The following is a 15,235-nucleotide window of genomic DNA, read 5'->3' as shown; positions in this document are numbered from 1 at the left end:
GGTGGGCCAGCCAAAGATGGTCAGTCCCACTTCAGGCAGTTACCTTGAGGCAGAGAGCTGAAGTCTCAGCAACCCCTCCCCGCCCCAACCCAGCCTGGTTTCCAGGGGCCCTCACTGGGGAGCTGCAGCAGGTTAGGGAATCCTGTGACTGCTGTCGCAGCCTCTGGGCCCCAGAGCTTAGAGCTGCCTCTGCCTCAGTGGCCTTGCCAGGCTTTGGGCTTCGTGGCCCAGGATTGGGCCTCAGGGACTTGGGCCTGTGCCTTGTGCCTAGGCAGAGCTGGGCTGGGGATCAGGGGCTTCCCTGGTCTTACTGGCCAGTGGGAGAGAAACCTAGACAGCAGGGTTCTCAGCTGCTAGAGGAAGATGGTGGCAGGCAGAGGGATGGAAATTCCAGAAGGTCTTCTAGGAGCCCCTCCATTTCTGAGAGTGCTACCTCACACACACGCACGTGCACGCGCACACACACACACACACACACACCCATTCTGCCCAAACATGTAGCAGAGATTGAAGCTTGGGAGCTGGGGAACAAGGCAGAAGGGTCAGAGGTCACAGGGGCTGGGCCAGCCCCCACTGTCAGTCAGCCAGAGGCTTGGCCCCACCCCACCACAGCTGTGGGTAAGAACATGGGGGGTCGACGTTTTGGGAGGGGCCCAGAGGAGAAAGGCAACAGGCAGGAGGACCCCTTCCCTGACCCACGCTCCTCGCAGCCATCCTTCTAGTGTTGTCTGTGACGAGGGCCTGGGCCTGACTAATCACTGGGCTTCTGTCCCTTTTTCCCCTCTCCACGAGCCAGTGAGCCAGAACCCACTTGGCCCACAACTATACATTTTATTCATGAAACGTATAGCCTGGCCGCCCAGGGGCCTATGGAGGAGCCGGCAGGCTGAGTCCAGCCTGGGAGGAACCCGTTGTGAGGGGCTAGAGAGACCTTTGGTCAAATGCCAGGGTTTCGTCGGGGGGGGGGGGGGGGGGAGCGGGTCAAGGACAACATGGGAAGCCTGGGGTGGGGGCTATCACAGGGCTTGGCTTCTCAGGATGAGCCCAGCTGTTTGGAGTGAGAAGCTGAGGGGAAGCAGTGTGGGCTGGGAAAAACCAGCCAGACTGGGAGTTCAGGGCTGGAGTCTTGGGCAAGTTGCCAGCTTTCTCTGGGCCTTGGTTTCCCCATCTGGAACGTCAGAGAGTGCATGAGACAGTAAGGGGCAGATGTGGGGGATCCTTGTAGGTAAGAGTCCTCGAGCTGCATAGCCTGGCATCTCCCCCCGAGTGGGCCCAGGGGGCTCAGACCTGGTCTCTAGCTGGCAAGTAAACAGTGCTTGCCTGGAGGTGGGGTTGGACAGAGGCATGTTTCAGGGACACAACCGCAGCCACCCTTTTCCTGGCACGTGTGGCCCTTGCCCTGAGCTGCCTGCTGGTTCTGAGGCTGCAGGGGAATCTGAAACCCTCCCGCTTCCCCCCAAATATCCCATTTCCTGTTTGTTTTATAAACACTGTCTGTAGTTTACTTAGGACATTAATCTTGTCACCTCATTCCATGCCAGAACAGCCCATTGAGGTAGGTACTTGTACTGTACCTGTTTACAAATGAGGAAGCTAAAGCTCAGAGAGGTTAAGTGTCTTCCCCAGGGTCACAGAGCTAGTAAGGGCAAAGCAGGACTGGATCTCAGACTCGAATTTTATGCTTTCACATCATGAATTTCAGGCAGTTGAGGCCAGTGCCAGTCCTGGGCATGTACTCTCATCAGGGAGACTCTGGTCTAAAGCACACAGTCTGATTGGGGCACAGTGCCCCACAAGAAATCCAGCAGAGGACAGGAGTGAACCCTGCGGCTGGAAAAATCAGGTGACTCCTGGAGGGTCAGAGATGGTTAGGTAGAATTGGAGTTGGTAGAAGAAGGGAAGGCATTCCAGGCAGGGAGAACAGCTAAGGCAAAGGCTTGGAAGTAAAACCCTACATAAAACAGTGTGGTGGGCACACAGTGCCCTCAGTACATGTGTATTGAATCATGAATGTTGCCTGGGATGGCCCGGGGCGGGGGGGCAGCTATGTGTCAGGGAACTTGGGGGACTCAAATTGTCAGAAAGACTGAGCTTGAATTTGGCCTTTATTCTGGAGGCAACAGGGACCCATTGAAGGTGTTGGAGCAGAGGACTGACTTGGCAAAAGCCTCATTTAGAAGTTTAAGTTGGCAGCGAGGATCAGGCAAGAGCCAGGGGTCCATCCAGGTGGTAGTAGGAGGAATGCAGGTGTGGGGCAGGGCTCCAGGGAACTGCCAGAGCCCTAGCAGATCCAGCTAGGGGCTCTGAATAACAAGGGGCCCATCCCTGGATGAGACTGTTGCAAAGTCCCCTTCCAACCTGGGAAAGGGTCTCTCTCTAGAAGAAGAAGTACACCCCTTCACCATGCTTCTGTCAAACCCTTCCCATCTAAAGACCAGAGGCTCCATCCACTGCCCCTGCCCTTCCTCCTCCTTTGGGCCGACTTCTCCAGCCCCCAATTTTCCAGGCCTTGGCTGGGAGGGGATCCAAAGCAGCCTTTGTGAGATGACATCACCCACCGGCCCGCCTGCCGAGTGGTTTCTCATCTGGATACCTGCTCCCAGCTCATGCCTGCCCAGGCAGCCCTGGGCAGGCAACACCCTAAGAGGCAGATGCCAGAGTGAGCTGGGAGCCTGCATGTGCTGGGGGAGGGGAGAGCAGCCAGGAGCACAGAGTGTCTGTGTCCATCTGTCCATCCCACAGCCTTTGGACTAGCTTCCAGGAAGTGCCATCGCCTGTCTTCTTGTGCTCTGGAAACCCTGGAGAACATTCTCTTAACTTTTCTACCTGTGTCCCAAAATGTCAGTCTTCAGAAAGCTTAGGCCAATTTTCCAAGGGGTTGGGGGGAGGGGGGCGGAATTTTCCCCCTCTTTGAAATCTTGCCTCAGATTTCCTTGGCTTGGATTAAAATAAGCTGAAGTCTCTCCATTCCCCATCACCCCTGCTTGTCCTCTCTAGCAGCTTCTGGCCACAAGCTCGTCACTCCTTGCTCCTCTGTCCTCTGTTTCCCCATCTCCCCTTTTTCCTTTACATAGTTGTCTAGCTTCCCTGAATTTCAGAGGTGAGGCCTTGCCTGGTTTATCTGTATTGGCTCAAAACAAACCACTAAATCACTCTGTTCCTATCTCCGCCCATTTGTTCATTTCATTCATTCATTTTGCAAACACTTGCTGAATGCCTGCTACCTAATGGACCCTGTGGTCTGCCCAACAGATGTAGCAGCAGTCAACGAGGAACCCACACTCCAGTCTCCATTAAACACCAACCTTGTGCCAGGTGTGTGAAGATAGGGTGAGGCAGGGTCCCTTTGGAAACCGAGGATCAGTGGCTGTCTGTAGGTGGCAAATGGTAGAGAAGTTCAGAACACAAGAGACCGTGTCTGGTGAGCTTGGGTTCAAGTCCCAACTGTGTGACCTCAGGAAAATTGCTTACCTTCATGAGCCTCAGTCTGCCTATGTGTAAAATGGGTCTTTGACAGATCCTACCACATAGGGTTGTTGTGAGGATCCAGTGAGAGGGCAAAATGATGCAGTCAGGTGCTTGGCATAGTGCTGACCGTGAGTGAGCACTGAGGGCCTGCTGTTAATTGTCAGTATAATCTGGGCTCTTGGGATTTGGAAGCTCTCTAAGCCTCTGGGAGCTCCTCTTTTCTGTTTGTATCGGGAGTTTTTCTTTCCCAGAAACTGGAAGGGGAGCCCCTGTGTCTCACAGGGCAGGGGCTGGCCCTTTTTGTGTTGGGTGCACTGAAGAAGTGCTCTTGGCCACAGGGGCACTGGTGTCCCCCCAGGGGCACAGTGGGAGGGAGCCTCTGTCAGCACCATGCCTGGTGGGCAGGGACAGGCTCAAAGGCTGGCCCCATCTGAGTGCAGAATGGGTTGGCCCTGCTGCCCAGCTGTTGGTCGCATTTCTGCCTGAAATACAATCCTGGCTTTAGTGGAGCTGTGCGTGTGCACATCCATGTGGCAGGACAGGGTCCCTTCCTGGTCTCCAAAGGGCCGAGCTGGGGCCGTAGGGCCCACACCCTATGGGAGGAAACCACCAGGGGTAGTGGGTTTCTTTCCTTCCATTGCTCCCCGCCCTGGGTTGGATGGAGCCTTCTGCATAGAAAGACCCAAAGGTCTAAGCAGTGCTTCTCTCCCCTGGCCGTGCACGGGAACCATGGGAGAGGAGGGGGTTCTAAAAAATACCCCAGACCAATTAAAGCTGGACCTCTGGAAGTGAGACCCAGGCATCAGTATTCTTTAAAAGCTCCCCGGGCGATTTTGTGGGGCCAAGTTGAGGATCATTGTGTTAGAAGAATGGGTGTCTAGAAATGGAAATCAGCGGCCATTCTGTAATGGAAAGAGAGATGGGCTTGAACCTGAAACACTGTTTGGTTCTCTCCATGGCAGCTGTGTGAGCTAAGGCAAGTGTCTTGTCCTCTCTGGGCCACTGGGTTGTCTTTTGTGAAATGGGAAGGTGAAAAGGATAAAATGGGACAGTGTCCATGCCTGAGACAGAACGTTTGCCAAGTTAGACTCAGGTGTGTAACGAATGTGGCTGTAGGCTAAAGCATCAGGGAACCATATGGAACCCAGGGACGCTCAGCCATTACTGTAGCCTTGCAGGTGGTGTGAATTCCCCAGCCTTCCAGGAGATTGGCAGGTATATAGGATGGTAGACACATAGTTAAAGTGTGCTAGACATTCCCTTTGGGCTGGGGGTGGTCTGGGAAGGCTTCCTGTAGGAGGTAACCAATAGGTCTCTGGTTTGTGGATCCTCTCAGCTCCTGGCAGGGCAGGTCCTGTTTTAGGCGTTTCGTCTGCACCTCCACCCCTAGTGGTGGTGATGGAAATAGACATGGAGAGGTTTAAGCAGCATGTCCACTGCCACACAGCCAGGAAGCCAAGACGGGCACCCAGTCTGTCCACCTTTCAGCCTGGTGCTTGCTTAATGAATATTGCACTGGTCCGCTGGCTGAGAGGGACAGAGAAGTTGCTTGCTCCTGGGAGCTCCAGCCCGCCTGCCCTCCTTTTGCAGAGCCCCACCTTTTGACCCCCTCAACTGCCAGAAAGGGTGGCTGGAGGCTTCCTGGAGCCTGACCACAAGGCCCAGCCCTAAAAGACAGAGGGAGACTGAATCAGTCTGCATGTGGCCGGAGTGAAGCAGGCCTAAGACCGGTCTGTCTGCACCAGGCCCTCGGGCTCTGTGGCAGCGCCTTGGTGAGCCGAGGGGCAGACGGAGCCGAACTTGAGGAAAAGCTGGCAGGGGGCGGGCTGGGCTCACCGGCTGCTGGCGCTGGGACTTTCTTCTTGGGTTTCAAGTAAACAGTCTCGGCCCTCCTCCCCCTCCCCTGCCTCCACCCCTGGCTCCTCATTCGATGGGTCTCATGTGTTTCTATTTAAGGGTTGCGAGTAAACCCCAGTGATTGGCGGCCTCAAACCCTCTTGACTTCTCGCCTGGGCCCGGGCTGTGGAGACTTCTCTCCTGCTCGCTCCCTCTCCCTCCCGAGGGGAGGACCGCTGCCTCTCTTTTTCTCTGGGTTCACAGGGGCTGGGGGAGAGGCACGAGCCCTCCTCCTTGCCTTGCCTTGCCTTGCCTTGCCTTGCCTTTCTCGCTCTGCTCGGCTCGGCCTCAGCCCTCATGGGCGGCCCTCCCGTCCCGCCCCTGCCGGCCAAGGGGTCTGGGGAGACCACGTCCGCACCAGGCCTCTCCTGCTGCTTGCTCGTGCCGGGCTGTGACTGACTCATCGCAGCGGCAGGCTCTTCCTCTGAGTTTCCAGGGCCTCCGCTCGTCCCCGGCTGTCCCTCCCCCCACTCCGGCCCGGCTCCCCATGTCCCCCGGTCCCCGCGGCGCAGCGGGCCGGTGTGGGGCCTTGCTATATGGCCTGTCCTTGGGGCCCGGAGAGCTGCGAGCCCTGGCTGCGGGCGGCCCCTCGGAGTGGCAGCGGCGCTGGCGACGGAACAGCCTCCCCCGAGGCCGATGGACAGGGGGCGCCCCGGCCGCGGGGCCATGGCCGGCCGCTGGCTCACCGCGTGCTTTCTGCCCTCGCCAGGTGCCGACACCAACGCCGAGCCCATGATCCTGGAACAGTACGTGGTGGTGTCCAACTATAAGAAGCAGGAGAACTCGGAGCTGAGCCTGCAGGCCGGGGAGGTGGTGGATGTCATCGAGAAGAACGAGAGCGGTGAGTGCCCAGACGGCCGCGCTGGCTCCCGGGACGGACGGACGGACAGACAGACAGACAGACGGACTGACGGTTGGCTGGTTTTGTTTCCTACCTCCTCCCCCACCTCTGCAGCTGTACGTTATTTCCATCTGGTGGGGAGAGGGCCGAGGAGGCTGAAGTTTCCCCTGTTGGTTTGGGCTGCAGGCCAGCACTTTGCCTGGTGGTGGAAGAATGTCTCTCCAGCTCGGGGAAATTAACCGGCTTGTGTGCATGCAAGGGCAGGGTGGCAGCCGCCAGTGCAAGGTTCCCAGCCTCTGTTCAGGGTCCCCGTGCCCACTGAGGCCACAGGGAAGGTAGCTCCCAGCTCGGGGGCACCTTAGGGCAGCGTCCCCTGTTGGCACCATCGTCCAAGCCAGGGTCCAGGCAAAAAGACTGGGCTCTGTGGCCGCTGACTCTCTGGTGGGGAAGGCAGGCCACGACGTCACTGTAGGGGCCAGGGTTCTTGGGCCCCTGGCGCCTTGTCTGAGGAAAGGCCAGGCCTGTGGGGGTTGGCTAGTGTCCGGGTGGGGAGCTGACTGCCCGTGCAGAGCTGAAGGCTGCCAGGACCTGGGAAGAGGGCCCAGGCAAGGGGATAAGGGAGCTAGGGAGGGCCCCACAGCAGTCGCCCTGTCCTTGCAAGCTGAGGCTTTGTCTCGTCCAGGCCCTGCCAATGGCTATCTGGGGCCCCTGGTTGCACGGTTCTCACCAGGTGAACACAAGTGCCTTGGTGCCCTTGGCAGCAGACATCTCTGCAGGTGGAAAAAGAGAGGGCCTGGGTCTGTCTGAGGGGCAGGGCCGGGACATCCATTAGCGGTTTCCCCATATCCTGCTGGGGCTCCAGTTGGTTCCTAGGGTGTTTTGTTTTGGTTTCAGTTAGCTGCCAGGGAAGGTCCCTTGCACAGGATCCTCTTTGGGCTGTATTTGGACACTCCCAGAGGGGAGGGGCCTGTTTTCCTTTTCCTGTCCTACTCCCTTCCCTTCCAATATTTTAAACCCTGAAAGGAAGGTCGACCAAAAGGTGACTGTACTCACTCTGTAGACAGAGTAACTGAGGCACAGATGGACTGTGGGGAAGTGAGTTAGTGAGTAACCTCAGGGCAAAAGCAGAACAGAATGGGGGCATTCCCAGGCCCCCGATTCCTATGCCTATGGGCAGCAAGTAGCTGTAGAGATGCTGAGGAAATCCCAGCAGGCCTCCTGGGGGAGGTGAGCTCAGCTTCCTGCTGCAGGAGGCTCAGGAACTGTGCTCCCTTGAGAACAGACCTGTGATACTAGCACAGGTCTGACTCCTGGCCCTCCTGGGTCTGGGGTCTTCACAGACCCTTCAGAGAGGTCAGTCTTTGTCATTGTACCTGGTGTCATTGGCAAGGTGGTTGGCAGTGGCATTCCCCACCCCGTGGAGCTACACCCCTAGCTTAAGGCATGAGCCTTTCACCCCCAGGTGCCCACACTGGTCTCTTTCCTGCATAGGTTTTGTCTTCAGCCTTTGTCACAGTACCAGGCCTACCTCCCCAGCCCCACTTCCCATGCCTGCCCCAGGGAAGCAGGCATTGTCACAGGGGCCTGGCTCTGGAAACCCTGAGTACCTCAAGAGCCAAAGGAAGGGATCTCTGATGGTAGAATTGGAGGCAGCAGCTGAGACAGATGTTTCTGGAGCTTGCTCCAAGGGGAAAAATGGGCCCACTTCTCTACATAGGGTCAGGGCTGCTCAGAAATAGAGTTCTGGCTTAGGGAGCCTTGTGCCATTTCACCTGCCTGTGTCACCAGTACGGCTATATAGCCCAGCAGGAGGAGTGAGCCCCCACGTTTCTGCACACCAGCCACTGGCCAGGATGGGGAAGACCCCCACCCAAAAGGAAGTCCACACGCTCGAGACGGATTCCCAGGGGCAGACATCCTCCCTCTACCTTCCCATCCCACACTCAGGACCCTAGGAATGCTTAGAAGCCCTGCCTAGCCATGGGGGAGAGCACACCTGGAAAAAGTGTAGAGGCACCTCCTCTTCTGAGGAGTCCCCGATGGCTGTGTGAGGGGGGCTCCAGCAGCCTGACTCCCCAGAGCAGTCCAATCTGACACATACCCCCTCTGAGGGAGCTGCTGGCCCTAGAAGCAGGATTCTGCCCCACCAGTGGCTGAGGCTGGGTAGCTTCAGATCCCTTAATTCCTCTGGGCCTCAGTTATCCCTTCCGTAAAATGGAGATAATTTGGTGGCTGTTTGGAAACAGGAACTGGAGTAATGACCTCCCTGAGCCCTCTCCCAGGTCTGAACTCTGTGGCTGGGAGACTCTGTAGGGCCCTAGGTGTCTGGTAGAGAGCCTCCCTTGAGGTGGCTTTTTGACTTCTCTAGGACTTTTGTGTCTTTATTCTTGGTGGAGATCACTGCTTAGCAGCAGATGTCTGCACAGGGACCTTGGAGTGCTCTGTCCACCATGCAAACCCACACTGTCCATTGCTGTCAGAAACCAGGAGGCCTGGAGTGTACAACCAGTTTAACTAGAGAATCTAAGTGGGTGGAGAGGAGAAAGCAGAAGGACCAAACTGCAGATCCTTGGGACAGTGGTGTCCCACTTCAAGGAAGCTGGGTGGCTGAGGTGGGGGAGGGAAGGCGTGTTGTGCATCCTGTAAGCTGGCTTTGGGAGGAGTGGTGAGTGAGGCTTTTGAACTCTGTAACAAAGACCCAATTGTTATGCCTCTGACCTTGGGACACAGTGGGCGTGTTGAGGCATTTCCACTCCAGTGGTTGGGGCAGCAGCCCCAGTTAGCACCATTCCCCCCTGCCCCCCTGCCCAGGGCCTTGCTTTGCCCACCAAGAACGAGGACTCTGCCTGTGTCCCCTTCTCTCTTGGCTGGAAGTTCCTCGAGTAGAGTGTTCGTAGCGGGGTCCACCAGCCTTTGGCTCTGCCTGTTCATCCAAGCCCTCTGGCTGGGACCATAGCCACCAAGTGATTTGGGGTATCGTTGTGCCAGCCCCCAGCTTTGGGGGATGTAATCTCCTTGGTCTAGAGAGAGATGTGTCTGGAAGGCAATTCAGAGTCAGTAAAAAGTAAACACCAGGGGCCATTTCATGAGTATCATTTTACCAGAATCAGGGAATGACCCTATGCGGTAGAAGGCCCTTTAACAATTTTGTGGCTGAAGTAACAGGCTAAGAGGTTAAGTCATTTTCTTCGAGTCCAACAGCTGAGATCTCTGCCCTCTACAGAGGACATAGGAGGAGGGTGAGAACTGTCCCATCCCGGGTAGGATCACCAGGAGCTGGTGGCGTTGCATGTTGGGGGAGAGACAGGGGCTGGTTGAGATGACCACAGGTCTCCCTGTAACATCTTTGAAGGAGGAGGACTCTGTGTCCCACCTTCCAACATGGTGATCATAGGTAGTGGGAACTCGTGTTGTTAATTGTTCATTTGAACTTGGGGGCAAGCGCCAGCTGAGAGGATCTGAGGAGGGTGCCCACTGCACCGAGGACAAGCCTATTCCAGGGAATGTAGGTGGGCAGAAGTCAAGAACACCCAAAGTGGGTGGCTTCAGGGAAAGCCTTTTTGATCAAGCAGTGGGCCTGGGGCCCAGCCAGAAAGGACTCTTTTTCTCCTTTGATAAACAGGGACAAATCTCTCAGAAAGATTCAACAGCTTTGCTTGCTTTGACAACAAGCAAGGTGTGCAACAGCTGCTGTTGTCTTGTCCTTGGGAACCCCTCCACCCTCTACCCTTCACATACACAGCATCCCCTGAGATGCCTCCTTTGTAGGACATTCTTGTGCCCCAAAGACCACACTGGCTTCACCTTCATGCAGCTATAATCTGGTGGGATATCTTGTAGAGTGGTGATGGCAAGGTCTCCGTTGCTCTGGTTGCTGATCTCCAACTTGCCAGGATTGCTTCCTCCTTCTTAGGAATAAAAGTCGGGGGAGGATGTGAGGATATGAGTCAATAGATGGCTCATTGTTTTCCTGCCTCACCTTTTCTTCTCTGAGTCTTCGTTTCTTTCCTGGTATCAGCATGATAACCCTGGGAGTTCTCACACTTCCTCAGGGGCACATAGCTATAGGACTAGCATCAAATCATGCTGGCAAGGAATTTTGAGCTCTGCTGGTCCACCCAGGTGAGAAATTGTACAGGTGACAAAACTGAGCCTTGGGGAGTCTGCACATCTCAGTCTCCTCCAAAATCAATGCTTTGGTACCAACTGAGTAGTGAGCAGAGGACAGAAATCCACTCAGACTTGCTCAAGAGACTACTGAAAGGATGCAGGGAAATGTCCCTGAACCCAAGGATGTGAGGGGCATCCCAGCCTCACAGGAGCTGGGAACCAGAAAGTCGGCACAAGCCAGATCATCTCTCTGTCTCTCTCTTGGGTGTACCATATAGATTTAAAGCCCCCCTGCAGTCTTCTCACTGCAGACCAACCTCCATTCCCTTCCTGTTCACTCATAACAGCAGCCCGTTCACCGGCTATTGCTCTGTCAGGACCAGACTGCATGGCTTTTCAGTTGAGACAACTGCCACCAATGGACTGTGGCTCCTGGTTCTCGGAGTTCAAAATTTCAAGTTTGAATCTGAATCTGATTGGTTACTGGCCAGCCAATCAGCAGACCTTCCATGAGGTGGCCAGCCCCAGGCCAATCAGCTGTGTCCAGAAGTGTCATGGGGTATAAACCTGGCTACCTCACCAGCCTCCTCAGCAGTGGCTGGTGGAGAGCAGCTTTTAAAGAAAGGACATGCAGAGGGGTAAAGTACCCTAAAACATGTTGGGCTGCAAACTATTTACTTGTTCAGCAGCTGTGTGTGTGGTGGAGAAACAAAGAATCAGGAATCTGAATAGTAGGTTGAAGATCGAATATTACCCTAACTTTGTGATGTAAATAGGAATCACTTTGTTTCCTCATGAGTAGAAGGGGGCAGTGATAAACACTGCGTGGGCTTTTGGGGGAGGGGGTTAATAAAGTATAACCATTTATTATTTGCTAAATATATTTATTAATAAGACTGATAAGCTTTCAGATTTTTGTGTCATATGATGGTTTTGTATCGAGAGAGATACTGCATTCTTCAGCCATATATTTTGTGAGTTAGAATTTCTTTCTAACACTGAGGTTGTATCTCTTCTGTTATTTAGCTGTTTCTTCTTGAACATTGTTATAACTGGTTCTAAGTGAGCTTCTTATAAGGGAGAATCTACATAGTGTTCATTTATTCACTCATTCGTTTATTTCACAATTCTTGAATACCTCCTTTATCCCAGGCCCCATGCTAGTTTGGTGCGTACCCATAAGGTTCCTGCCTTTATGAAGCTTAGACTCTAATCGATGTGAGCATTCTGGGTACTTAAGGGGTAGACTGTATTGTCAGGCTGGGGTGGCTTCACAGAGTTTACGGTGTCTTCAGTGGACTTCTCTTATGTATCTTCTATGTCTTCTGCTTAGATTATGTGCTTACTAAGAAACCACCTGACTGCTAATTCAGATTGCCATGCTACCCTACAAAAGAGATAACCCAATAAAGATACGATAGGCTGTTTCTAGAAAGGCAGGTTAATCACAGTCTGCATTGCAGACTATCTCTGGCAGGCAGGTGTCGTCCGCTTTGCCTGCGAGGGAAAGGGCCACAGAGCATAGATCCAGGAGCAAAAGCTAGCATCCTAATTCTTCCTTGGGCCCCCTCAACACAGCTTTATATACTGCAGACTAGAGATTGTTTTGAGAATGGGATTGCAGGACAGCCTAGCAACGTAAGATATGGCTTCAACTTAGACAAGCCTGGTTTTCATTTTCACTTGGTACTTGCTGGTGATGAGTCTGGGAATGTTACTTGGGTCTCCTGAGCATCAGTTTCCTTGCCTTTAAAATGGGCATAATTGTACCCACAGCTATAGGGTCAATGTATGCTGACTTGAAAGGAATTCCGTGCTTAGTACAGGGCCTGGCACACAGGAAGTGCTCAGGACGTGCTGGTCGCCAGGAAGACTGCTGGACTAGGGCAGCTATGCCACAGATTGATCTTGGCACCCACAGCAGGCCAGTTTTCCTCTATGGCCTCCATTTCCCTGCCTGGCCAGAGAATGGATTGCACTCAGTAGTGTTAAGGATTCCCTCAGCCCTGATGGTTTGCAAGGTGGGTAGGGCAAGCAGGGAGCTTGCTGCAGGGTAGCAAAGGACAGAAACCATGTTGGAGACCAGAGTCGCAACTTTGGAGCCCTGGCTTGGGTAGCTGTCCTTGCCCCAGTCTGTGACAGGAAAGGAGTTGGAGAAAAAAGTAAGTTCCCATTGGTGACCCAGAGACCATACCCTCACAGGGCCACAAGCTTCGAGCAAGGCTGAGGGAAGAGGAGTGGCTCACCCATGACATCCTCATGCTGGCTGTCCTGCAGTGACCCTGTTGCATGGTGCAGAGCTGAAGCACTGGGGGTGGTAGGAGACTAGCAGAGTCAAGGAAGGCTGCCTGGAGGAATTGGAGGCATCGCGCTGGGCCTTAGAAGGAGGTTAGGTAGGCAAAGATGCAAAGGAACTCTAGGTCCACATGAAGGGGTGGAGGGGTGCGCCTGGTGGGGCCACCTCCGGCGGGTGCGTCCTGATGAAGAAAGTGGAAGCTGGGCGGCAGTGGAGGGGGAGGAAGGATGGGGCCATGGGAACAGATGAACAGGAGAGGGACGTGAGGATGTGGCACTTGAGGCAAGCAGTCCCAGCTGTGGGGAGGAAGGTGGCAGGGGAAGGTGTGTCTGGGAACCGGAAGTCACTCTTCCCTCGAGTGAGCTGTTGTCCGGGAGGCGTCCCAGGGCTTGTCAGCACTGAGCACTGCCAGCCACCCGGCTGGAGCCAGCTGCCAGACGGCTGGGTGGAACAGTAGCCACCAGGGTACTCTCTTGTCTTGCCTCCGCCTGTTCAGGCAGGACGAGTAGGGTGGCTGGTCACTCCCACCTCACATTGGCTCTGTGGACCTGTCGTGTCCCAAACTCCTCTGAGGCCATCACCCTGGAATAGTCATTTCTGAGCAAAAGATGTGTTTTGGTGGTGACCTTGGAAATCCAGCTGACGTGCCAGTGTGACACCAGCTGCTCCTCTCAGCCCCGGGGCAGCACAGCTTGGCTGCCTGCCTTCCCTTTTGGGGGGCACACAGGTTTGCACTGAGTTTGCACGGGCATCTCCAAAAATGCTGCTTTTCTGGGTTTGAACACCAAGGGACTACTTAAACCACACACTGCCCAGACCCCAGCAAGGCCCATCTTCACGCGAGCCGTCGTCACTAAACCCCTATTATTTGACCAGGTGCCAGGCTGCGGCCCAGAGGTGAAGGAGGCCCACATGGTCCCACCCTCACGGGGCTCCCATGTAGTGGTGAGACGGTCACAAGTAAACCAGGAAAATAACTGGAGATTTTGAAAAGTGCAACACAGGAAATAGGGCACTGTGACTCTCACGTGAATAAACAGCGAGAGTGGGTAATCATGTGGCCAGGGAAGGCCCCCCTGAAGGCCTTCTGTGCTGAGAATGCGTGGAGCTCGGTGGGCAGAGAAAAAACCAGATCGGTTTGGGGAGCACGGTGGCGAGTGAGGGCAGAGAAGGGGGAGAGGCCAGGTGGTACCACGGCAGGGCGCATTCTACATACAACAGCCACCGCGTACCTGGTAGGAGTCTTGCAGTGTAGCCACCAGGCGACCCCACTCCCCTCCCCGGATATACCCTGGCCCAGGTGCCCAGGGAGCAGGCACCACTGGACACCCCCTGCCCGTTCCCAACGCGCACACTCATGCAGGACCTTTCGCCAGTACGAGCGACAGGTCTCACCGCACGGCTGAAGCACAGGGAGAGAGTTCCCCACACAGCATTCCCTCCGCTCTTACATAACAGATTTCCACCCTGCCATTGTGGCACTTTCTGGGGAGTATAATTTGTCAGGACCTCAGGGAATTTGGGCTGAGTAATTGCCCCTTGTTTCTTCCCCCCAGATGAACCCGTGGCTGTGTGATACTACATTCTCAGCAGTTGGGTTTTCACTAATCACTCGTGGTAGTGGGGTTTACCGCCCTCCTCTCTATCAGCATCTTTTCAGATTCCGTAACCTCACCCTCTGGGCTCCCAGTGCTGGCCTGCACTCCCTGGTCTCCTCACAGGAAAGCCAGGGTGACCCAGTTTAGCTAGTCACCCTGTGATGCTTGGTGGGAGCCAGTGTCCCCTGGGACTAAGTGGAGAGCAGCTCGTGGCTCATGGAAGCCCCAGCTTCACTTCTACCTATGTTTAAAATGTGCTTTAGGGAATTTTGGGGGGATTTTTGCTTGTTTGTTTCATTTAATCGTCTCAGCCTCCACTTCACATTTCCCTTCTTAGGCATGCGCTTTTTAGGCTCATGCTAAAATATATTTGCCTCCCTTAAGCTTTTATTGGACTGAATTGTGGGGAAGTGGCCCAGGCTCCATGGGAGGTGAGCGAAAGCCAAACTAAGAGAAAGCGTCTGCCAAGGACTGGCCATAAAGTGAGAGAGCCACGAGTAGGTTTTTGAGATTGGTGTGCAGATCTCTCTCTTCTGTTACACCTGGCCCATCAGCATTGCCATGAGTGGCCCTTGAATCACCATGTCCCAGAACCTTGTGGGTTTATTTTATTTTATTTTTTTAATGTTTACTTATTTTTAAGAGAGAGAGCATGGGTGGGAAAGGGGCAGAGAGAGAGGGAGACACAGAATCCGAAGCAGGCTCCAGGCTCCCAGCTATCAGCACAGGGCCAAACGCGGGGCTCAAACTCCTGAACTGCGAGATCGTGACCTGAGCCGAAGTCAGACACTTAACCAACTGAACCACCCAGGCGCCCCATAAACCGTGCAGTTTATAAAACATATTAGTAAGACAAAGGGCAAATGCTGGCATTGTGCTTCTCAGAGGTGGAAATTGAAGCCCAGAGAGGTTAAGTGACTCGCCCCAAGGTTGCACAGCTGGAAGGTGGGGGTGTGGACTTCCAACACATGCCATTTATCCACTGTTGGGAAATCTGGGTGTTTGCATTTCTTTTCCTTGTAGATT

The 15,235-nt window shown here is 54.6% G+C and overlaps 1 protein-coding gene and 1 long non-coding RNA gene across 12 annotated transcripts in view; one reads left to right on the top strand and one right to left on the bottom strand.

Annotated features, from left to right (window-relative positions):
- SH3PXD2A (SH3 and PX domains 2A) overlaps positions 1–15,235 on the top strand; it is a 242,916-nt gene that overhangs the window by 178,476 nt on the left and 49,205 nt on the right. For all 11 annotated transcript variants that reach the window (XR_008424913.1, XM_019459323.2, XM_019459324.2 and 8 more), the window contains one exon: positions 6,074–6,205. Coding sequence is in view for 10 of the 11 variants with exons in the window: in XM_019459323.2 (XP_019314868.1) it covers positions 6,074–6,205 (132 nt within the window). In the remaining variant the exon portion in view is untranslated. The remainder of the gene's footprint in view (positions 1–6,073; positions 6,206–15,235) is intronic.
- On the bottom strand, positions 9,328–10,765 carry LOC109272853 (uncharacterized). The gene is made up of 2 exons (XR_002082623.2): positions 10,675–10,765; positions 9,328–10,113 (listed from the first exon to the last, which is right to left on the bottom strand). It is a non-coding gene; the product is annotated as an uncharacterized LOC109272853 (long non-coding RNA).

This window comes from Panthera pardus, unplaced genomic scaffold (assembly GCF_024362965.1).
Source record: "Panthera pardus isolate Hobbes unplaced genomic scaffold, ASM2436296v1 HiC_scaffold_22, whole genome shotgun sequence".
Taxonomy (NCBI): Eukaryota; Metazoa; Chordata; class Mammalia; order Carnivora; family Felidae; genus Panthera; species Panthera pardus.
This window is presented reverse-complemented; position numbering and strand designations above follow the sequence as displayed.